This window comes from Microcaecilia unicolor, chromosome 9 (assembly GCF_901765095.1).
Source record: "Microcaecilia unicolor chromosome 9, aMicUni1.1, whole genome shotgun sequence".
Taxonomy (NCBI): Eukaryota; Metazoa; Chordata; class Amphibia; order Gymnophiona; family Siphonopidae; genus Microcaecilia; species Microcaecilia unicolor.
The window spans coordinates 27498419-27522486 of NC_044039.1; the positions used below are offsets into that span (position 1 = coordinate 27498419).

At 48.6% G+C, this 24068-nt stretch overlaps 1 protein-coding gene across 1 annotated transcript in view; it reads right to left on the reverse strand.

Annotated features, from left to right (window-relative positions):
• Window positions 1–24068, reverse strand: part of WASHC4 (WASH complex subunit 4) — a 136912-nt gene that overhangs the window by 82883 nt on the left and 29961 nt on the right. Inside the window, exons 13-16 of the mRNA XM_030213852.1 lie at window positions 17565–17725; window positions 13979–14105; window positions 12441–12566; window positions 11029–11136 (exon numbers count right to left, since the gene is read on the reverse strand). Coding sequence (XP_030069712.1) covers window positions 11029–11136; window positions 12441–12566; window positions 13979–14105; window positions 17565–17725 — 522 coding nt within the window. The remainder of the gene's footprint in view (window positions 1–11028; window positions 11137–12440; window positions 12567–13978; window positions 14106–17564; window positions 17726–24068) is intronic.

Below are 24068 nucleotides of genomic sequence, written 5' to 3' on the forward strand. Positions count from 1 at the left end.
TCTCAGGACACAACAGGCCAACCAGGTTGTGCCACGCCATGCATGCAAATTATCTGTCATAAATCCAACAGTATTCAAAGCACACCCCTAGATAAAATGAGGAATTGGGAAGGAAACAGACGACTCTTGGCAGAATTCGGAGTGGCCTAGTGGTTAGGGTGGTGGACTTTGGTCATGGGGAACTGAGGAACTGAGTTTGATTCCCACTTCAGGCACAGGCAGCTCCTTGTGACTCTGGGCAAGTCACTTAACCCTCCATTGCCCTATGTAAGCCGCATTGAGTCTGCCATGAGTGGGAAAGCGCGAGGTACAAAAAAAATTTCACCACCCAACCGAGGTGTTCCAAACAAACAACCCTACCTCATCACCCGGGAAGCGATATTCTCGCTTTTTAGAAAAGATTTTGCTTGTATCAACCAGTTGATGAGATAGGGATAAACCAGAATGCCCTCCTTGTGAAACGTTGCCACTACCACCACCATAACCTTGGAAATGGTATGCGAGGCCATGGCTAGACCGAAGAAAGAATGGAGAATCGATAGTACCGCCCTAAAACAGCAAAACAGAGAAACCGCTGGTGAGCCTGGTGAATCGAGATGTGCAAATAGGCTTCGGTGAGATTCAGAGATGTGAGAAACTCTCCGCGCCGCACCATCATAACTGAGCTCAGCATTTCCATACATAACTGGGCAGCTTCAAGGCTCTGTTGACTCACTTGAGATCCAGAACAGGACAATAGGTGCCTTCTTTCTTGGGAACCACAAAACAGATGGAGTAACTGCTTAAACACGCTCTTCTCAAAAGACGGGAATCACCACACGTAAAAATCAAACATATTTTAAGGTGCGTCCCTGATCACCTCTGCTTTCCAGAGCAAAAGACAGGGAAACTCTAGAAACAAATCTGCAAAATGATGGTCAAATTCCAAGGCGTAACCCTCTCAATTTAACTCCAGAATCTACTGCTACGACGTGATCTAAGTCCACCCAACCCCACCAGAAGGCAGACCCAGACACCTTCATTGGGAACCTTGGCCCTGAGCAGCAGGGAAGGAGGCAGAGTCCCACAGCAAATGCCTGAATCCTTTGAAAGAGATAACCTCTTTGTTTAGAACTGGTCTTACTAGGATGGTAACGGCAAGCCTCTCTGAATCTGCCTCTGGCAGAAGAATTTCTGGCTGGCTTGTCCTCTGCCAACCCTGGAACCTTAGTGTCACCTAGCCCTTTCACCAGCTTATCCAGTTCCTCACCAAAGAGCACTGAACTGTGAAAGGAGAGAGAACACAGCTTAGACGCAGAAGCTGCGTCAACAGCTCAACTCTGTAACCACAGGACCCTGAGGGCCGCTACTACCAAGGACCAGAGGCGCAGCATGACCTCAATTAGGAAGGGGGCATGAGCCCAAAGTGGGGGGGGGGGGGGGGCACATTTTGCCCAGCCTCCCTACCACTCTTGACCTCCACCGTAATCCCACATACCTGGGATGGCAGGCATGCTCGTTTTTAGTGGAATTGAGCATGTGTAAAGCTCAAAACATACTCAATTTCACTAAAAACGAGCATGCACATGGGGGAGGGAACGGCCCCCTGTGGCTACACCACTGCTAAGGTTGTACATAGCATCTGCAAGAAAAGAGAACCCTATTGCCAACGGTCACCTCGATAGTGACCACAGACTATCCAAATTAGGGCCACCCAACACACGCTTGCCCCAATGAAAACATGCTCTAGCCACTAGGACCCCACAAACAGATGCCTGAAGAGCCAGAGCCGAAAGATCAAAACTACGTTTTAATAAGGTTTCCATCTTGTGATCTTGCAGATCCCGAAGCACAGTGCCACCATCAGCAGGGATCGTTGTCCTCTTTGTCAGCACCATGAGCAGTGCATTCACAGTAGGGGGCTTAAAAGAGAGTGTCTGTCCTCCTGCAGAATGGGATACAATTTCACCATTGGGGAGTTAAGCGACGACCATTCCACTTGATTCATCTCCTTGAAGTCCTGATTTATTGGAAAGGATTTTGGCGGTCTCTGGATATCTTTAACCAACGGATCCACCAGAAGCCCCTCCCCTCCTTGAGGAACATCAACCCCCTCAAAACGCAGAGTAGACCAAAACTGTGTAATTAATTCAGAGAACTCGTCCCACTGAAAAATCCTAACCACCAAAAAACCCTCTCCTGGAGACAAAGCGAATGCTACATACCTGTAGAAGGTATTCTCCGAGGACAGCAGGCTGATTGTTCTCACTGATGGGTGACGTCCACGGCAGCCCCTCCAATCGGAAACTTCACTAGCAAAGTCCTTTGCTAGCCCTCGCGCGCCCGCGCGCACCGCGCATGCGCGGCCGTCTTCCCGCCCGAAACCGGCTCGAGCCGGCCAGTCCAGTATGTAGCAAGACAATACACTTCAAGGGAAGACACAACTCCAAAGGGGAGGCGGGCGGGTTTGTGAGAACAATCAGCCTGCTGTCCTCGGAGAATACCTTCTACAGGTATGTAGCATTCGCTTTCTCCGAGGACAAGCAGGCTGCTTGTTCTCACTGATGGGGTATCCCTAGCCCCCAGGCTCACTCAAAACAACAACCATGGTCAATTGGGCCTCGCAACGGCGAGGACATAACTGAGATTGACCTAAAAAATTTACCAACTAACTGAGAGTGTAGCCTGGAACAGAACAAACAGGGCCCTCGGGGGGTGGAGTTGGATCCTAAAGCCCAAACAGGTTCTGAAGAACTGACTGCCCGAACCGACTGTCGCGTCGGGTATCCTGCTGCAGGCAGTAATGAGATGTGAATGTGTGGACAGATGACCACGTCGCAGCTTTGCAAATTTCCTCCATGGTGGCTGACTTCAAGTGGGCTACCGACGCTGCCATGGCTCTAACATTATGAGCCGTGACATGACCCTCTAGAGCCAGCCCAGCCTGGGCGTAAGTGAAGGAAATGCAATCTGCTAGCCAATTGGATATGGTGCGTTTCCCTACAGCCACTCCCCTCTTGTTGGGATCAAAAGAAACAAACAATTGGGCGGACTGTCTGTGGGGCTGTGTCCGCTCCAGATAGAAGGCCAATGCTCTCTTGCAGTCCAATGTGTGCAGCTGACGTTCAGCAGGGCAGGAATGAGGACGGGGAAAGAATGTTGGCAAGACAATTGACTGGTTCAGATGGAACTCCGACACAACCTTTGGCAGAAACTTAGGGTGAGTGCGGAGGACTACTCTGTTGTGATGAAATTTGGTGTAAGGGGCCTGGGCTACCAGGGCCTGAAGCTCACTGACTCTACGAGCCGAGGTAACTGCCACCAAGAAAATGACCTTCCAGGTCAAGTACTTCGGATGGCAGGAATTCAGTGGCTCGAAAGGAGGTTTCATCAGCTGGGTGAGAACGACATTGAGATCCCATGACACTGTAGGAGGCTTGACAGGGGGCTTTGACAAAAGCAAACCTCTCATGAAGCGAACAACTAAAGGCTGTCCTGAGATCGGCTTACCTTCCACTTGGTAATGGTATGCACTGATTGCACTAAGGTGAACCCTTACGGAGTTGGTCTTCAGACCAGACTCCGACAAGTGGAGAAGGTATTCAAGCAGGGTCTGTGTAGGACAAGAGCGAGGATCTAGGGCCTTGCTGTCACACCAGACGGCAAACCTCCTCCAATGAAAGAAGTAACTTCTCTTAGTGGAGTCTTTCCTGGAAGCAAGCAAGATGCGGGAGACACCCTCTGGCAGACCCAAAGAGGCAAAGTCTACGCCCTCAACATCCAGGCCGTGAGAGCCAGGGACTGGAGGTTGGGATGCAGCAGAGCCCCTTCGTCCTGCGTGATGAGGGTCGGAAAACACTCCAATCTCCACGGTTCTTCGGAGGATAACTCCAGAAGAAGAGGGAACCAGATCTGACGCGGCCAAAAGGGAGCAATCAGAATCATGGTGCCTCGGTCTTGCTTGAGTTTCAACAAAGTCTTCCCCACCAGAGGAATGGGAGGATAAGCATACAGCAGACCTTCCCCCCAATCCAGGAGGAAGGCATCCGACGCCAGTCTGCCGTGGGCCTGAAGCCTGGAACAGAACTGAGGGACCTTGTGGTTCACTTGAGATGCGAAGAGATCTACCAGGGGGGTGCCCCACGCCCGGAAGATCTGTCGCACCACACGGGAATTGAGCGACCACTCGTGAGGTTGCATAATCCTGCTCAACCTGTCGGCCAGACTGTTGTTTACGCCTGCCAGATATGTGGCTTGGAGCACCATGCCTTGACGGCGAGCCCAGAGCCACATGCTGACGGCTTCCTGACACAGGGGGCGAGATCCGGTGCCCCCCTGCTTGTTGACATAGTACATGGCAACCTGATTGTCTGTCTGAATTTGGATAATTTGGTGGGACAGCCGATCTCTGAAAGCCTTCAGAGCGTTCCAGATCGCTCGCAACTCCAGAAGATTGATCTGTAGATCGCTTTCTTGGAGGGACCACCTTCCTTGGGTGTGAAGCCCATCGACATGAGCTCCCCATCCCAGGAGAGACGCATCCGTGGTCAGCACTTTTTGAGGCTGAGGAATTTGGAAGGGACGTCCCAGAGTCAAATTGGAGCAAATCGTCCACCAATACAGGGATTCGAGAAAAATCGTGGACAGGTGGATCACGTCCTCTAGACCCCCGGCGGCCTGATACCACTGGGAGGCTAGGGTCCATTGAGCAGATCTCATGTGAAGGCGGGCCATGGGAGTCACATGAACTGTGGAGGCCATGTGGCCCAGCAATCTCAACATCTGCCGAGCTGTGATCTGCTGGGACGCTCGCACCCGCGAGACGAGGGACAACAAGTTGTTGGCCCTCGCCTCTGGGAGATAGGCGCGAGCCGTCCGAGAATCCAGCAGGGCTCCGATGAATTCGAGTTTCTGCACTGGGAGAAGATGGGACTTTGGGTAATTTATCACAAACCCCAGTAGCTCCAGGAGGCGAATAGTCATCTGCATGGACTGCAGGGCTCCTGCCTCGGATGTGTTCTTCACCAGCCAATCGTCGAGATATGGGAACACGTGCACCCCCAGCCTGCGAAGCGCCGCTGCTACCACAGCTAGGCACTTTGTGAACACCCTGGGCGCAGAGGCGAGCCCAAAGGGTAGCACACAGTACTGGAAGTGGCGTGCGCCCAGCTGAAATCGCAGATACTGTCTGTGAGCTGGCAGTATCGGGATGTGTGTGTAGGCATCCTTCAAGTCCAGAGAGCATAGCCAATCGTTTTGCTGAATCATGGGGAGAAGGGTGCCCAGGGAAAGCATCCTGAACTTTTCTTTTACGAGATATTTGTTCAGGGCCCTTAGGTCTAGGATGGGACGCATCCCCCCTGTTTTCTTTTCCACAAGGAAGTACCTGGAATAGAACCCCAGCCCTTCTTGCCCGGATGGCACGGGCTCGACCGCATTGGCGCTGAGAAGGGCGGAGAGTTCCTCTGCAAGTACCTGCTTGTGCTGGAAGCTGTAGGACTGAGCTCCCGGTGGACAATTTGGAGGTTGAGAGGCCAAATTGAGGGTGTATCCTTGCCGGACTATTTGGAGAACCCACTGATCGGAGGTTATAAGAGGCCACCTTTGGTGAAAAGCTTTCAACCTCCCTCCGACAGGCAGGTCGCCCGGCACTGACACTTGGATGTCGGCTATGCTCTGCTGGAGCCAGTCAAAAGCTCGCCCCTTGCTTTTGCTGGGGAGCCGCGGGGCCTTGCTGATTCGCACGCTGCTGACGAGAGCGAGCGCGCTGGGGCTTAGCCTGGGCCGCAGGCTGTCGGGAAGGAGGATTGTACCTACGCTTGCCAGAAGTATAGGGAACAGTCTTCCTTCCCCCGAAAAATCGTCTACCTGTAGAGGTAGAAGCTGAAGGCTGCCGGCGGGCGAACTTGTCGAATGCGGTGTCCCGCTGGTGGAGAGACTCTACCACCTGCTCGACTTTTTCGCCAAAAATGTTATCCGCACGGCAAGGCAAGTCCGTAATCCGCTGCTGGACTCTATTCTCCAGGTCGGCGGCACGCAGCCATGAGAGCCTGCGCATCACCACACCTTGAGCAGCGGCCCTGGACGCAACATCAAAAGTGTCATAAACTCCTCTGGCCAGGAATTTTCTGCACGCCTTCAGCTGCCTGACCACCTCCTGAAAAGGCTTGGCTTGCTCAGGGGGAAGAGCATCAACCAAGCCCGCCAACTGCCGCACATTATTCCGCATGTGTATGCTCGTGTAGAGCTGGTAAGACTGGATCTTGGACACGAGCATAGAGGAATGGTAGGCCTTCCTCCCAAAGGAGTCTAAGGTTCTAGCGTCCTTGCCCGGGGGCGCCGAAGCATGTTCCCTAGAACTCTTAGCCTTCTTTAGGGCCAAATCCACAACTCCAGAGTCATGAGGCAACTGAGTGCGCATCAGCTCTGGGTCCCCATGGATCCGGTACTGGGACTCGATCTTCTTGGGAATGTGGGGATTAGTTAATGGTTTGGTCCAGTTCGCAAGCAATGTCTTCTTCAGGACATGGTGCAAGGGAACAGTGGACGCTTCCTTAGGTGGAGAAGGATAGTCCAGGAGCTCAAACATTTCAGCCCTGGGCTCGTCCTCCACAACCACCGGGAAGGGGATGGCCGTAGACATCTCCCGGACAAAGGAGGCAAAAGACAGACTCTCGGGAGGAGAAAGCTGTCTCTCAGGAGAGGGAGTGGGATCAGACGGAAGACCCCCAGACTCCTCGTCAGAGAAATATCTGGGATCTTCCTCTTCCTCCCACGAGGCCTCACCCTCGGTGTCAGACACAAGTTCACGGACCTGTGTCTGCAACCTCGCCCTGCTCGACTCCGTGGAACCCTGTCCACGATGGGGGCGTCGAGAGGTAGACTCCCTCGCCCGCATCGGCGAAGCTCCCTCCGCCGACGTAGTCGGGGAGCCTTCCTGGGAGGTGGCCGCGGTCGGTACCGCACGCGGTACCGACGTCGGGGACCTCAACCTGGGCGATGGGCCAGCCGGCGCCACGCTCGACGGTACCGGTGGCGCAAGCACCGCCGGTACCGGAGGGGTAGGGCGCAACAGCTCTCCCAGAATCTCTGGGAGAACGGCCCGGAGGCTCTCGTTTAGAGCGGCTGCAGAGAAAGGCTGAGAGGTCGATGCAGGCGTCGACGTCAGTACCTGTTCCGGGCGTGGAGGCTGTTCCGGGCTGTCCAGAGCGGAGCGCATCGACACCTCCTGAACAGAGGGTGAGCGGTCCTCTCGGTGCCGATGCCTGCTGGGTGCCGAATCCCTCGGCGACCCAGAGCTCTCGGTGCCGACACGGGGAGGAGACCGGTGTCGATGCTTCTTCGATTTCTTCCGAAGCATGTCACCGGAGCTCCCCGGCACCGACGAGGAGGACGTCGAATCCACCCGTCGCTTCCTCGGGGCCGAGACTGAAGAAGGTCGATCTCGGGGGGGCTGTACCGCAGGAGCCCTCAGGGTAGGCGGAGACCCACCCGAGGGCTCACCGCCACCAGCAGGGGAATGGACAGCCCTCACCTGCACTCCACCCGATGCACCACCGTCCGACGACATCAGCAGACGAGGTCCTGGTACCACCGACGTCGATGCAGCTATCCGATGTCTCGGCGCCGATGCAGAGGCCCGATGCCTCGATGCACTCGATGCAGGGGCGGCCGAGGAAGATGGTCTGGACGCTGACGACGTCGATGCACTCGAAGATCCCGGTGCCGATGCCGACGAAGAGCCCGAGAACAACACGTTCCACTGGGCTAGTCTCGCTACCTGAGTCCGCCTTTGAAGCAGGGAACACAGACTGCAGTTCTGAGGGCGGTGCTCGGCCCCCAGACACTGAAGACACGACGAGTGTCGATCAGTGAGCGAGATAACCCGGGCGCACTGGGTGCACTTCTTGAAGCCGCTGGAAGGCTTCGATGTCATGGGCGGAAAAATCACGCCGGCGAAATCAAAAGCCGAAATGGCGAAATTCGAAGCACCAAATTTAGAGGGAGAAAAAATCTCGACCGAGGCCGAAAAAAGGCCTACCCCGACGACGAAAGAAAACTTACCGGGGCAAAAAAGCTGGAAGTACGGGGAGGATTTACACGAAACCCGGCGGGGGGTTTCCGGAGCACTTCCCGACTAGGACAAAGCTTTCCCGAAGGAAAAAAACACGTTCAAACAAATTGGACGCGCGAGGTCGACTTTCCGGGGCTCGACACGGCGAAAACACGACCGTACCGAGTGCGGACAAAAGAAGACTGGCCGGCTCGAGCCGGTTTCGGGCGGGAAGACGGCCGCGCATGCGCGGTGCGCGCGGGCGCGCGAGGGCTAGCAAAGGACTTTGCTAGTGAAGTTTCCGATTGGAGGGGCTGCCGTGGACGTCACCCATCAGTGAGAACAAGCAGCCTGCTTGTCCTCGGAGAATACCTGCTCCCCAGCTTCCTGAATGGGACCCTCATCCTCCTCCAGATTACTGAAGGCCCCTTCTGAACCCAAGGAGGCTATATCCTCCAGGTCCTCAGCCCAGACAATCCTGGGGCGTTTAGCCACCAAAGGAACCTGGGCAGGCAGGACTCTATCCCCCCCAGCAGGATCTCACACCTTCCAGGTCCCAAAAAATGATCACACAAACTTGGAAGGAAAACCAATGAGTCAGAGGGAGTTTCATTCAACAAATGCAGTGGGTCCCCTGACATGTGGACCATGATGGAAATGGTGGCAGTTCCCACCAAAAGCAGCCCCGAAGGAACATAGACTGCCTCTGCGGCCAACCGAGGAATACACTCTCCCACCACACAATCCTTACTGGACACCTCCGAGGCAACAAGTACCTCCAACTTTGGCTCCTTGCACAACTTACAAGCTGCACTGGGGTGTGTCAATCCCCTTACAGCAGCATGCTTTCCAGTGCCTGAGCTTCTCCGAACTCATGACCGCCTGAACACTACCAGACCACAGGACCACAGCACAGGAGCAACTGGGCCTGCCCACAGAACTAACTCAGGCTGTAGAGGACCACACTGCTCACCAGTTACAGTACTACAGAACCAGGATCTTGCCTGTCTTTTCTTTTTTTCATGGAAGCAGAAAAAGTACAGTGGATGGAAGAAGGCATTAAAGGCTGCAACACTTATGCTGCAGCCGAGGCACAACAGTCCTCCCAGAAGAGAGGGGGAGAGAGCCAGTCACCTAGGTGTAAGACCCCTGGGGTTCTTGTAGCCCCTACAGACCAACACCCCACAGAAAGCAGGCTCAGAAGAGAAAACAGCCGGGTTCTTTTCCCAACTATGAAGTAAATCAGACCAGAATTCACTAAAGACTCTGGAACTAAGGAATACCCTACCCCTTTTGGGCTTACCAAACACAGAGGAGCCGATATTCAGACCGCAGGAGGCAGCCCACGGTCAGCAGTGAGACTATTTAATGCTGGGCCGTTTCCAGTGACTGGCGTTGAACAGCTGGTTTATTTTTGGCACTGGCCAGTTAAGCTTATAGTGGTCAAAGATAGGCCGCCAAACTTAGCCAGCAATGCAACGATTATTAGCGGATAGCTGGTTATATCACGCAATATAACTGGTTAGCTGCTAAATGCTGACCGTGAATATTCAGCAGGAGATAACCGGCTATCTCCTGCTGAATATTCTTGGATAGCCAGTTAAGCAATATTTAACTGGCCAGGAGCTGTTCCTGGCTAGTTAAATAGTGCTGAATATCAGGGGGAGATTGCATATGCTGAATGTCTACCATCTGCTGGAGACTGAAAACAATACTGGCTGCCTGGCAACTGCACAGGGATTTTATGCAAGTCAAAGTTTTAGTGTTCTCAGTCTCCATCTGCTGGATGACGTGCATAACCCACACATCAGCGTCTGGAATGGCCAACAAGGAACAAATATTTTCCTGCACACTGTTAATGGACAGCATCTTTCATCATCTGATATAGTTGACACATGCACCTACTTTCTAGATACCGCATGTTCCTGGCAACAAAAGTCATGAGCGTTAACTGCAGAAAGAACACAGACAAACTGGCACTGACAAAGAGTTCCCTTACTGTAAAGGCCATCTAAAACTCAAAAAAGTAAAACTCCAAAGTAAGAAGACATACTCCAAACAAAAGACATTTAAAAAGGACAAAAAATGGTACATTACAAATAAAGAAAAATTAAGTTTGCCTGTTAAAGAACCAACTGGCACAAATCCAGAGAAACAGGTAAGTTAAAATGTACACACACACACACACCTATATTACACATTCTATTTCTTCCAATTTAGAAATTCTTTATACAACTGCATATCAAATGCAATAATTGATTTTTTGCAAAGGGTAAAAGCTTAAGACAAAAAGTCTTGCTTGAAAAGGTGGTCTGAGGAATAGCAAATCTCTTGAAGGACATTAAAAACAGAACATTACAGCCTTGTAATTACATGAACAGCTAAGAACGATATTTACAGATATACTTGAGGACAATTTTGATCAAAAGTCTGAACATTTATGTTCAATGGAAAAACCTCCACAGAGTTCTCACTGAAAAAAAAAACCAAAAAAAAAACTCAGTATCGCAAGGTGTAGCAGGTTTCTTTTTAACCCGAGTACTTTCAATCTGCAAAGACTGAAAAGCTGGTGCAGAGGCTTGAAAACGAACCCTTCATGCCTAACTCTATAGATATAATGTGCCCTCTCCCACACCTCTTCTCCACTGAGGATCACAGCAATTTTTAAAGGGCCTATTTCTGTAGGCCATTCCTGTTCAGCTGCAGAATTCCCTTTGAAAATTATTTTCAGCTTTAATTTTAAAAAATTCTCACCAGTTATTTCTAAAACTCAAAAGTAGGCTACAACTAAACATACTCAATAAATATGTTAAAACAAAACAAAAATACAATGAAGTAAAAAGCAGTAAAGCAAAAACCAAAATACATCAATAAAAGAAGCTATTTAGAATTCATCAAGAGAAAATATAAAGTTACTAAGGGTAAGAACATTTGCACTAGTGAAGCAGGAAATCTAAGAATACAGATTAACTCACTAAACCAGCAGAATTCCATACCTTGGCAACAGCAATAACATTCAGAGCTTGGTACTGCAGATGCTGGGTAATATGAGAAACAGAGTCTGCCACAACCATGCTTTTCCTGTGGAACATATGTTCTATTGCCTACAGGAAGAATTCCAAAACCACACTAATTAATTCTAAAGTATATATTAAAAAAAAAATCCTCACTTAGCATTAATAGATTACTGCATACATTAAAATGCCTCCCTCGGTCTTACTGGTTCCACGTCATTTAAAAAAAAGTTACAAGAGAAATGCAAGATAAGAACACTAAAAAGTATGAAGTGCACATTTGTGTTATTTACATTTTATTCAATGGGACCTACTGAATGTCCACTAAAGGGTATCGGTAGCACACTTTAATAAATATAATCCTAAGTGTGCTTTTTTTTTTTTTTTTTTAAATAATTAAGCTGATTTCATCCAGCCAGCGTTTCCATTTCACATTGGAATGATGAAGAACAAAGCCAACTAGAAGCAACATGAAGATTCATCCCCTCGCAACTCCTGCAGAAAAATCACCCCGCAAAATATCAAGGACAGCCTGCTCTATGTATTATCCCCTCTGGAAGAATTGACCTAAACAGATTTCTATACATTTTATACAGATTTCTACACATTTTGTGCACATGACTCTTCAAGTCTTAGCCAAATATGTCTTTTCTACACTACAGAAGAGAAAAATCCACCTGTCCAAAATAAAATAGACAATGGGCAAGAAGATTTTGAACCATTGTAGCTTCACTTTAACTTTTTATTGGTGAGCAGTTGCATCATAATACAACCTCCCAGTTCTAGAAAGTAACAGAAAACCGTTATCACGTGATAATGTGGATAGCTGACAAGCCGACTCCTGAAGCAGAACTATCAAAATTTTGTGCCAAGTCAGGTATGAATAGCAGCAGCATTGGTGTACGTTTGCAAGAAAGGGCCAAGTGGCTCACAGAGATATTTTACATTTTGCTCATTTCCTTTATGCTTTGATGCTGTGATATTTTTTCAGTAGTGCTGTTGTATTTGGGACTGTCACAAGTTTGCAGTTGCATATGGCTTTATGTGCATTCAAAAACAAATGTAAATATGTTACGGGACTGATAGCAAAGTCTGAGCACTTAAACACATAAAGAATGAATGTGCTGCCAATAAGCTCACTGTTCTGAAGATCTCATTCAATATTTTTATGTTCAAGATGTTTTTGATTTGAGTGCAACTAAAATGGAAACACTGAACTGTACAATTAGCAACGATCATAGAACCTACTTCCTACAGAAGTGGATCACTATGAGATAAAAGGGTGAGCCATGGCACATTAGATCACTACTTAATAAAGGTATTAGCTTTTGATCTATTCAAGGTTTGTGATCCTTCTAAATAAACTTGTGCTTCTCTTTACAGTAAAAACTTACCTTGAGAAGTTCAACAAGTCTGCACAAAGCTTTCACAGATGTTTTTGTCATAGGCTTCTGCAGCGACATGTGCAAGTTCATTGTAGTTTTAATGATGTTACTGAGGCCACATGCATAAACATAACCCTGCAGAGTGTGCACAGAAAACAGTCAGTCAGATTGACAGATACGGAGGTTCCCATTAACTGGCAATCAATATACGAGGGGATTATATCTACTACCTAGGGTCAGTGAAAATGTTTTGGAAAAACATCCTATCCCACAATACTACAGACTATAATTTTATGCTTCACCTATAACAAAAAAGGTAAACAGTAGCATAGGGAAATAAGCAAGTTGATGAAGATCAGAAATTTAGTAGAGACAACAGTAGAATCATAAAAAATTACAGAACAGGAGCACATTTAGAATGACCTGAATGATAACTAGTCATTTTCGGTAGTACACGTATCAAGTTTTAAACCATTTAGAGCCAATGCTTTTTCAAGAACAGGTCTCATATTGGAAAAAATAAGACAGTTCCTACCCCACAACGCTTTCAAGAGTGGGTGGGTGGCAGGGGGGAGGGACACAATTTTATGCATATAAACAGCCCAATCATTCCAGGAAAAAAAAATAACAGCTCCTGAGGTTGAACACAAGCTCCATTATTCATTTGCTCATGGAAGTTAGTAAAGTGTGGTACTGAGTTATACTGACTCATGGTAAAATTAAGCTGAAGTAAAAAGTAATACTTTACCAGAGCTTAGTAACCCCCCCCCCCCCAAAAAAAAAAAAAAAAAAAAGAAAATTATACAATTAAGTTCAAATGGGCAGTGCTGTTCAGCTAAACTAAAACCACCAAATAATTATATATGTTTTTAGTCAACAGGCAAAAATCACAGGTTTGTCTAGGTATTCAGTTCAAGCTTCTCTTATTAACCTATAAATGTATTTACTCTGCTGCTCCCCAATACCTCTCTCCGCTCTTGTCTCTCCCTACGCCCCCCCTCGGGTACTCCATTCTGTAGTTAAATCTCTCTTATCTGTCCCCTTCTCCTCTACTGCTAATTCTAGACTCCGTTCCTTTTGTCTTGCTGCACCTCATACCTGGAATAGACTTCCAGAGCCTGTGCGTCTAGCCCCGTCTTTGGCCGTTTTCAAGTCCAAACTTAAGGCCCACCTCTTTGCCATTGCTTTTAACTCCTAACCTCTACTCATTTACCCTGTCCTTTATCCTCACCTACTTATTCCCTTACCCTTAATTGTTCTGTTTACCTGTCTTATCTAGATTGTAAGCTCTTTGAGCAGGGACTGTCTTTTTTGTGTATGGTGTACAGCGCTGCGTATGCCTTGTAGCACTATAGAAATGTTAAATAGTAGTAGTAACTGTCATAGTTACCAGGACAAATCTTCAGAATACCAACGGTAATGTGTTTAATTTGTATTGTTTCAGTGTTGTTCCTTGCTCGGAGCATTAATAATATAAGAACAAAAGACAGAGAGCAAGAGAGACAGCAGAAAATGACATGAGTGATTTTGTTTCTTGGAAAAATTACCTGTACAAACACATTGCATCTGTTGGTGAGATCGTCTGCAAATTTATCCATGCGCTGTTCCTTGGAAAAGATGGATTCCATCTTCATCATCCATGAGCAAACAAGAACATAGTATGACTGCACATCTCTAAGAAAGGACAGAGCACACACAAGAATTTCAAGAATCCTAGAGGCTACCCTGGAACCGGGACTTCTTTGCTGAGATTTCTGAAAGTCCAGCCTCTTTCAATATAAATGAAAGCAGATTTTATATTGATTTACAAATATACAAAGAAATCTTCTGAACTGCAAGCTTGCTAAAAAAATAGTTATTAAAAAGTAAATCGTAGTAAAACATGTCAAATAGCTGGCATGTATAGCTGGCGTGTATAGAATGTTTGTACGTTTGGGAAGCTTGCCAGGTGCCCTTGGCCTGGATTGGCCGCTGTCGTGGACAGGATGCTGGGCTCGATGGACCCTTGGTCTTTTCCCAGTGTGGCATTACTTATGTACTTATGCCCTCTACTTGGCTCACTTTTATTACATAGAGCAGTGATTTAACCTATTGTGATGTCATAGTGGCTCATTCCACCAATAAGAGCCAACCTCATTAGTGATGTCACAATAGCTCGATTGTATAGAATGTTTGTACGTTTGGGAAGCTTGCCAGGTGCCCTTGGCCTGGATTGGCCGCTGTCGTGGACAGGATGCTGGGCTCGATGGACCCTTGGTCTTTTCCCAGTATGGCATTACTTATGTACTTATGTACTTATTCTGACTGTCCTTAAGCATTTTCATCCTGTTATTTAAATTTTCAAATACAGTGTACTTTTTTGATAAGATACAGATATATGTAATACATCAGAAAGTTTTTTATACTTTAAAATTTGCTATATATCTGAAACCCATGCTAAGAACCCCAACCAAACTCCCTTCATTCAATACACCTTCCCCACCATATCCACATCTTTGTGTCTATATGTGCTTGAATTCTAAAAAGGGGCGGGGCAGCTCTTTAAAGACATAAATCTGGGAAACTGCCATTAATATTGTGATCGAGATGAACTTTCTAAACCACTATCTTGTCTATAGAAAAAAAACCAAACATTGGTATGAATCATGCTGACAGTTTGGAGATCACAAACTGTCAGAAACAAAGATTTCTGAATAACTGAAAACCGGTTTGACAACTGAATTTCTAACCAAAATAGTTCCACTTATGTACAATACACACAGGAGCCGACAGTAAGCAAACTGGCATTTGAATTATTATCTATTTGTTAAATAAAAAAGATTTGTGAAAATGTTGTTCAAGGTGAAATTTGTTCTTAGCTGCTAATTTCCTTTCCTTCAAGATGAGTGGTTATACTCCAGCACGTGGTGGCAAAGAACACTGAGCTTCAAGGACATCATCACTAATATAAATGGTGAAGGTGCTCTGGAACTTACCAGTTTGCTACTGCCAAAGCAGACCAGAAAAAGCGCTTTGCAAGCAAAGTCTCAGAAGGTCAACCTCCACAAGACTGGAAAACATTGTTAGAGCAAATCAAAAGAAAAAAAGCAGATCAAAAAAGACAAAAAAATAGAACAGGAGGGTAACAGAAGAAGTGGTTTATTACAAGTTACCCGACGTGGCCACGTTTCGCCCTCAGGCTGCGTCAGGGGTAAAAAAACTTACATAAGTGCTTCCCAAGCTTACTCAGCAAACTTCACAATGCTATGTTGACTGGCAGTCAACATAGCATTGTGAAGTTTGCTGAGTAAGCTTGGGAAACATTGTTAGAGGACACTTCAAGAACAGCACAGTAGAAAAGGAAGGTGAACAGCGGAGTGCCTCAGGAGTTGGTACTGGGGCAGATTCTGTTTAATATATTTGTAAGAGATATTGCTGAATGATTAGGAGGAAAGGTTTGCCTTTTTGCGGATGATACGAAGATAGCCAATAGAGTGGATACCCTGGAGGGAGTAGAAACAATGAGAAGGGATCTCCAAGCATTAGAACGTTCAAGGGTCTGGCAGTTAAAGTTTAATTAACTATAAAAACGGAAGAACATACAAAGATCCTTACTGAGTCTAAGTTATACTCGCTACTAAATCTCGGAATTTAAACCAATATGAGAATAATTGGTTTAAATTCTGAGATTTAGTAGTGAGTTAACATTTAATGCCAAGAAGTGCAGAAACCCAAAAGAGCGTTACCAGATAGCAGAGAGATTAGTAAGCTCGACTCAGGAGAGGGACATTGGGGTGATGGTGTTCGAGGATCTGAAGGTGAAGAAACAATGCGTCAAGGCGACGGCCGTAGCCAGAAGGATGCTAGGTTGCATCAAGAGGAGTATAACCAGCAGGAGGAGGTGTTGATGCCCCTGTACAAGTTGTTGGTGAGGTCCCACAGAGTATTGTGCTCACTATTGGAGGCAATATCTTGTCAAGGATGTAAAAAGACTTGAGGCGGTGCAAAGGAGAGCTACAAAAATGGTATGGGATTTGCATTGCAAACCGTACAAGGAGAGACTTGCCGACCTGAACATGTATACCCTGGAAGAAAGGAGAAACAGGGGTCACATGATACAGACGCTCAACAATTAGAAAGGTATTAATCCACAAACAAACCTCTTCCAGGGACAAGAAGGTGGTAGAACTAGAGGACATGAATTGAGGTTGAAGGGGGCAGACTCAAGAATAATGTCAGGAAGTATTATTTTATGGAGAGGGTGGTAGATGCTTGGAATGCCCTCCCATGGGAGGTGGTGGAGATGAAAACGGTAACTGAATTCAAAATGCATGGGATAAGCACAAAGGAATCCTGTTTAGAAGAAATGGATCCATGAATCGTAACAGAAATTGGGCGGCAACACCGGTAACGGAGAAGCAAAGCCCGTGCTGGCAAGACTTCTATGGTATGTACCCTGATCGTGAATGAATAGATATGGATGGGCTGGAGTGCAACTGTTAAGGGCCTTCAACGTTAACTTCAGAAATTTTAACATAAGAACAGTGCTGGTCAAACTTCCATGGTCTGTGCCCTGAAAATGGCAAGGTCAGATCAAAAAACAGAAAAGAAGCAACATTGGGCCTTCAGGATTAAGATAATTGACGTCCTTTTTATTCTGAAAATGGGTCATTTTCAGAATAAAAAGGATGTCAATTATCTTAATCCTGAAGGCCCAGTGTTGCTTCTTTTCTGTTTGTTCATATTTGTATGCTGTTTTACCCTCTCTTCTATGACTCAAGGTCAGATCAAGACAGATATACACATAAAGTATCACATACCATGTGTAATGAGTTTATCATGTTGGGCAGACTGCCGTCATAGACTATGTTACTATGGTCTGACCAAGTATAGCTATTCTTATGTTCTTACACTTCCAGCTGGCTGAATTATCATGAGATCTACCACAAACAGGCATGAGATAATGCATGTATACAGTGAAGACAGTCAGCAACAGCAAAGAGGCAATGTATACAGTGGAAACAGAATAGGCAAATACACCTTATGCAACTTCAAGACAAACATCCCCAAAATCTGGCCAGCTGGAAATAGCAGAATGCCCATCTAATAACTGCTGTATTACTGGCAACCTCCTTGAGTATCCATAAAACCTACTTGGTAAGAGATAGAGCCTTCTGTTGCAAAAAGCTCTCCCGTTGAGCTTTGACCGCCTGAATGCTCTTCTTGTCCAAGAGCTTGGCAGCAGCAGGCACCTTCTGCAGCAGAAAGTTATCAGCGAACCAAATGATATTGCCAGTTAAAGTAATGGCTGGTACCTAGAATGTAAAACACACAAAGAAACTGGTCACAGCAAATCTCATACTCAACAATTATGAACATATATGATGAAATGTGTGGACTGGAAGAGGATTCCTGAAGTACTGCCAGAGGGAGATAGACTAGAGTGCTATTATTATTCACAAAACTATAGTGAAAATAAAGTAACGTATTTTCTTCTGCTTGTACAAACTAACTTTTTGTGTGGAAGGATGCAATAGTAGAACTCAGAACTGAGGCCTATAAACAAGATACTAACCTTTCAACAGTATGTGTTCTAAACCGTAAGGCTCAAAACGATGAGCAAATACAATGGAAACCCAACTTCCCCATGCCTATATTCACCTATGAATGAACTCCAACATCAAAACCTCAGTTGGCAGTTCCTATATAAATGATTTCCAATCTTAGACCTAGTGGCAGCAGCTAAGACTTCCTTTCTAACTTGTGAGCACCATCCCCTTTCGTTTAAAATTGTGATGATGCCTGAACCCCTCTTAGCCCTTTTACTACATGGAATGATGTGCAGCAGTATGTCACCCTTTCTTTGCCACATTTTAAGCTGTCCAGTTTCTCTCCCTCCCATTACTCCACCACTGCCATTTGTAATCTTCTGACAATTCACATTTGCATTGCTGACTTCAGTACTACTTCTACTACTTAACATTTCTATAGCGCTACTAGGGTTACGCAGCGCTGTACAAGTTAAAACATGGGGAAGGACAGTCCCTGCTCAAGAGAGCTTACAATCTAAAGGTAACAAACTATGTAGTCAGTGTAGTCAGTGTATCATGAATGGGGAAGGTGGTTAGGCGCCAAAAGCAAGGGAGAAGAGATGGGTTTTGAGTAAGGACTTAAAGATGGGCAGGGAGGGCGCATGGCGTATGGGCTCGGGGGAGTCTGTTCCAGGCATAAGGTGATGCGAGGCAGAAGGGACGGAGTCTGGAGTTAGCGGTGGTGGAGAAGGGTACAGATAGGAGTGATTTGTCCTGAGAGCGGAGGTTACGGGTGGGGACATAGGGAGAGAGCAGGGTAGAGAGGTAATGGGGGGCTGCAGATTGAGTGCAGCTGGCTGAATTATCATGAGATCTACCACAAACAGGCATGAGATAATGCATGTATACAGTGGAGACAGTCAGCAACAGCAAAGAGGCAATGTATACAGTGGAGACAGAATAGGCAAATACACTTTATGCAACTTCAGTGAGACATAGGGCTGTGAGGAAATAATATTCTCCAATTATTAAAGAAAAGCATTTGAAAAGTTAGATTGTGCCTCTAATTAAGGAACAATTGATCATATTTAATTAAATTAAATCATGTCTACCTTGCTACAGATTTAGCTCATGCCCACTCAGCAGTAGCTGAAGACAAGTTACATTCAGGTACTGCATGCATATTTCTCTTTATAGAGGGCATACAATCAATGTAAGTGGTCCATTAACGAAGGTAAAATTATGTATAATCATACCTGATAATTTTCTTTCCATTAATCATAGCTGATCAATCCATAGACTGGTGGGTTGTGTCCATCTACCAGCAGGTGGAGATAGAGAGCAAACTTTTGCCTCCCTATATGTGGTCATGTGCTGCCGGAAACTCCTCAGTATGTCGATATCAAAGCTCCATCCGCAGGACTCAGCACTTAGAGAATTACACCCACGAAGGGACACTCTGCCCAGCTCACCACCGCCGAAACGGGGGAGGGGAATTAACCCAGCTCATCCCCACACAAGTGGGGGAGGGGAATCCGTCCAGCTCATCCCCGCGGAGCGGGGGAGGGACACCACACCCGCCGATGCGGGGGGATCTGGCTTATCCTGCAACCGCAACCGCGGGAGGAGCTGACTGACCCTAACACCGCCGAAGTGGGAGGGGTACAAAGCTGCCCTACAGCCGCACGAAGCGGGAGGGAGTGCCGGCAGAATTTATGTCTCAATCCAGCCCCGTAAAACGGAGGGGAGAGGAATGCAGCAGCTCACTGTAACACAAACTCGTCTCAACTCTTGAAGAATCCAAGTGAAAGAAGAACTTGAACACGAAGTCCTCCTGAAGTAACTGAAGGCTAAACTTGAACCTAAAATTCAACCAGAATATAAACAGTACAGATATCTGGGAGGGGCTATGGATTGATCAGCTATGATTAATGGAAAGAAAATTATCAGGTATGATTATACATAATTTTACCTTCCATATCATCAAGCTGATCAATCCATAGACTGGTGGGATGTACCGAAGCAGTACTCACCCAGGGCGGGACATAGAAATCCCTGACCTCAACACTGAAGCTCCAAACCGGGCCTCCGCCCGTGCAGCCACAGTCAAACGGTAATGCTTGGAGAATGTATGAGCCGAAGCCCACGTTGCCGCCTTGCATATCTCTTCCAAGGAGACGGATCCGGCCTCTGCCATCGAGGCCGCCTGAGCTCTCGTGGAGTGAGCCTTCAGCTGGATAGGCGGCACCTTCCCCGCGGCCACATAAGCCGCTGCAATGGCTTCCTTGACCCATCTTGCCACTGTAGGCTTAGCAGCCTGCAGACCCTTACGAGGACCTGCAAACAGGACAAACAGATGATCCGATTTCCGGAAATCATTGGTCACTTCCAAGTATCTGATGATGACTCGTCTCACATCCAGATATTCAAGAGCGGAGTACTCCTCTGGGTAGTCCTCCCTACGAAAGGAAGGGAGACAGAGCTGCTGATTCACATGGAAGCGAGAACCAATCTTGGGCAGGAAGGCAGGCACTGTGCGAATAGTCACTCCTGCCTCAGTGAACTGCAGAAAAGGCTCTCGACATGAGAGCGCCTGGAGCTCGGAAACTCTTCTGGCTGAAGTGATAGCCACCAAAAAGACTGCTTTCAACGTCAGGTCTTTCAGAGATGCCCTCGACAAGGGTTCCAAAGGCGGCTTCTGCAATGCTCTTAGCACCAGGTTGAGATTCCACGCAGGCACCACTGAGTGCAGAGGAGGGCGCAGGTGATTAACTCCCCTGAGAAAGCGCACCACATCTGGCTGCGAAGCCAGGGAAGCACCCTTCAGGCGGCCCCTAAAGCAAGCCAGAGCCGCTACCTGGACTGTAAGGGAACTGAGCGACAGGCCTTTCTCCCGACCTTCTTGCAGGAACGCCAACACTGAAGAAATTGGAGCAGTGAAGGGAGAAAGTGAGCCTGCTTCACACCATGCTGCAAAGATACGCCAAACCCTGGCGTAAGCAGTAGAAGTAGAGCGCTTCCTCGCTCTCAGCATAGTGGCGATGACCTTGTCTGAGAAGCCCTTCTTCCTCAGACGCTGCCGCTCAATAGCCAGGCCGTAAGACCAAAGGGAGAGGGATACTCCATCACCACGGGACCCTGATGTAACAGGCCCTGCTCCACTGACAGCCGCAGAGGATCGTCGACTGAGAGCCTGAACAAGTCCGCATACCAGGGACGTCTGGGCCAATCCGGACCCACCAGGATTACCCTGCCGGGATGCTTTGCCACCCGGTCTAGCACCCTGCCCAACATGGGCCAGGGCGGGAACACATAGAGGAGCTCTTGTGTCGGCCACTGTTGGAGAAGAGCATCTACTCCCAGGGATCGAGGGTCCCGTCCTCTGCTGAAAAAGCGCGGCACTTGGCCATTGGCCGATGACGCCATCAGATCTAGGCTCGGCTGGCCCCAGCGCTTCGTGATGTCCAAGAACGCCTGAGCAGATAGTTGCCACTCTCCGGGCTCCAAGGTATGGCGACTGAGAAAGTCCGCCTTGACATTCATGACTCCGGCAATGTGGGCCGCTGAAAGCTGCTCCAGGTTCGCTTCCGCCCACTGGCAAAGACTCATAGCCTCCTGGCTAGAGGGGCGCTCTTGGTACCTCCCTGGCGGTTGATATAGGCCACAGCCGTGGCATTGTCCGACAGGACCCGTACAGGCTTCAACACCAGTACCGGGATGAACTCCAATAACACCAACCGAATGGCTCTGAGTTCCAGGAGGTTGATAGACCACTTGCCTCTGCAGGAGACTAGAGCCCCTGCGCTGTCCTTCCCAAGCAGTGGGCTCCCCAGCCCATCAAAGAGGCGTCTGTCGTGACGACAATCCACTCCGGGGTCACCAGAGGCAATCCTGCAGACAACTTGTCTGTCTGCGTCCACCAGCTCAGCGCCTTGCGCACTGCTGGATCCACGGGAAGGCGCACAGCATAATCCTCCGACATCGGAGTCCAGCGCAGCAGCAGAGATAGCTGTAGTGGTCTCATATGAGCCCTGGCCCAGGGCACTACTTCCATCGTGGCCGTCATAGAGCCCAACAGCTGCACGTAGTCCCAAGCCCGAATAGGAGAGGCTACTAGGAACTAGTCCACCTGAGCCTGAAGCTTGACAATCCGATTGTCTGGCAGGAACACTCTGCCCACTTGGGTGTCGAATCGAACTCCCAGATACACCAGGGACTGAGTCGGGCGCAGCTGGCTCTTCTTCCAGTTGATGATCCATCCCAGGGAGCTCAAAAGAGCAACTACCCGGTCCATAGCTTTGCCGCACTCTGCATAAGAGGGGGCTCGGATCAACCAGTCGTCCAGATAAGGATGGACTTGTACTCCTTCCTGTAGCAGGAAGGCCGCTATGACCCCCATTACTTTGGAAAAGGTCCGCGGAGCAGTAGCCAACCCGAAAGGGAGGGCTCTGAACTGGAAGTGTCGTCTCAGGACTGTAAAACGCAGAAAGCGTTGGAGAGGAGGCCAGATGGGAATATGCAGGTACGCTTCCTTGATGTCCAAGGAAGCCAAGAACTCTCCTGCCTTCACTGCCGCTATAACAGAGCGGAGAGTCTCCATGCGAAAGTGCCTCACTTTCCAGGCCCGATTGACCCCTTTGAGGTCGAGGATAGGCCGGACAGAACCTCCTTTCTTTGGAACCACAAAGTAAATGGAGTAACGTCCCTTGCCAATCTGATTTTTTGGCACCGGAACGACCGCACCCAGGCGGATCAGGTTGTCCAAGGTCTGCTGCACTACCACAGCTTGACCGGAGACTTGCAGGGAGAGAGTACAAACCCGTCTCTTAAGGGTTGGCAGAACTCTAGCTTGTAGCCGTCTCTGATGACTTCCAGCACCCACGCGTCTGAAGTTATAGTGGTCCACTCGCCCAGAAACGAGGACAGCCGTCCTCCAATCTGCACTGGGGCGTGGACCAAGGCCCCGTCATTGGGTACGAGACCCTGGGGGAGGACCGGAGGGAGCACCTCCGGGACGGCGGTCTCTGCGAAAGGAATGCTGCTTGGGGGAGAAATTCCTCTTGAAGGAAGAGGGGGCAGAGGAACCCGACTTGCCCGGGCGGTACCGATGGGCTTCCTGCAACCGTCCTCTGGAGGTATCGGGACGAGTACTAACCCGAGCCCTGACCTCTGGTAATTTCTTGCCCTTAGACGTGCCGAGATCGGTCACGATTTTGTCCAGCTCGACCCCAAAGAGCAGCTTGCCTTTAAAAGGCAATCTAGCCAGGCGGGATTTAGAGGCGTGGTCAGCAGACCAATGTTTCAGCCAAAGCCACCGCCGCGCAGAGACTGTCTGAGCCATGCCTTTAGCTGAGGCTCTCCAGACATCATACAGCAAGTCTGCCAAATAGGCTAAGCCCGATTCCAGGGCCGGCCAATCAGCCCTCAAGGAATGATCCGAGGGGGAAGCCCGCTGCACCATAGTCCGGCACGCCCTGGCCACATAGGAGCCGCAAACTGAGGCCTGCAAACTTAAAGCAGCTGCCTCAAAGGACGACCTTAAGGCCGCCTCCAATCTTCTGTCTTGGGCGTCCTTTAGGGCCGTGCCACCTTCCACCGGCAACGCCGTTTTCTTAGTCACCGCAGTGATTAAAGAATCCACGGTAGGCCACAGATAGGCCTCACGTTCACTCACAGCCAAAGGATAGAGGCGGGACATAGCCCTAGCCACTTTAAGGCTCGTTTCCGGGACATCCCATTGAGCCGCAATTAAGGTGTGCATGGCATCATGCACGTGGAAGGTTCTAGGCGGGCGCTTCGTCCCCAGCATAATGGCAGAGCCAACAGGGGCTGAGGGAGAGACGTCCTCCGGAGAGGAAATCTTCAAAGTGTCCATGGCCTGTAACAACAGGTTGGGCAAATCCTCTGGGCTAAAAAGCCGCGCTGCAGAGGGGTCATCCGCTCCATCCGAGCGGGGATCTATCTCCTCCAAGGAATCCGCAAAGGATCGTTGGGAGACCTCAGACACGCTGCCCTCATCTACATCGGAGGAGACAAAAGTCCTCCAAGGCCTGGAAATCAACCCGAGGGCGTTTACCTCTGGGAACCTCAACCTCTTTATCAGAAGAGGGAGCAGGGGCAGCGTTTT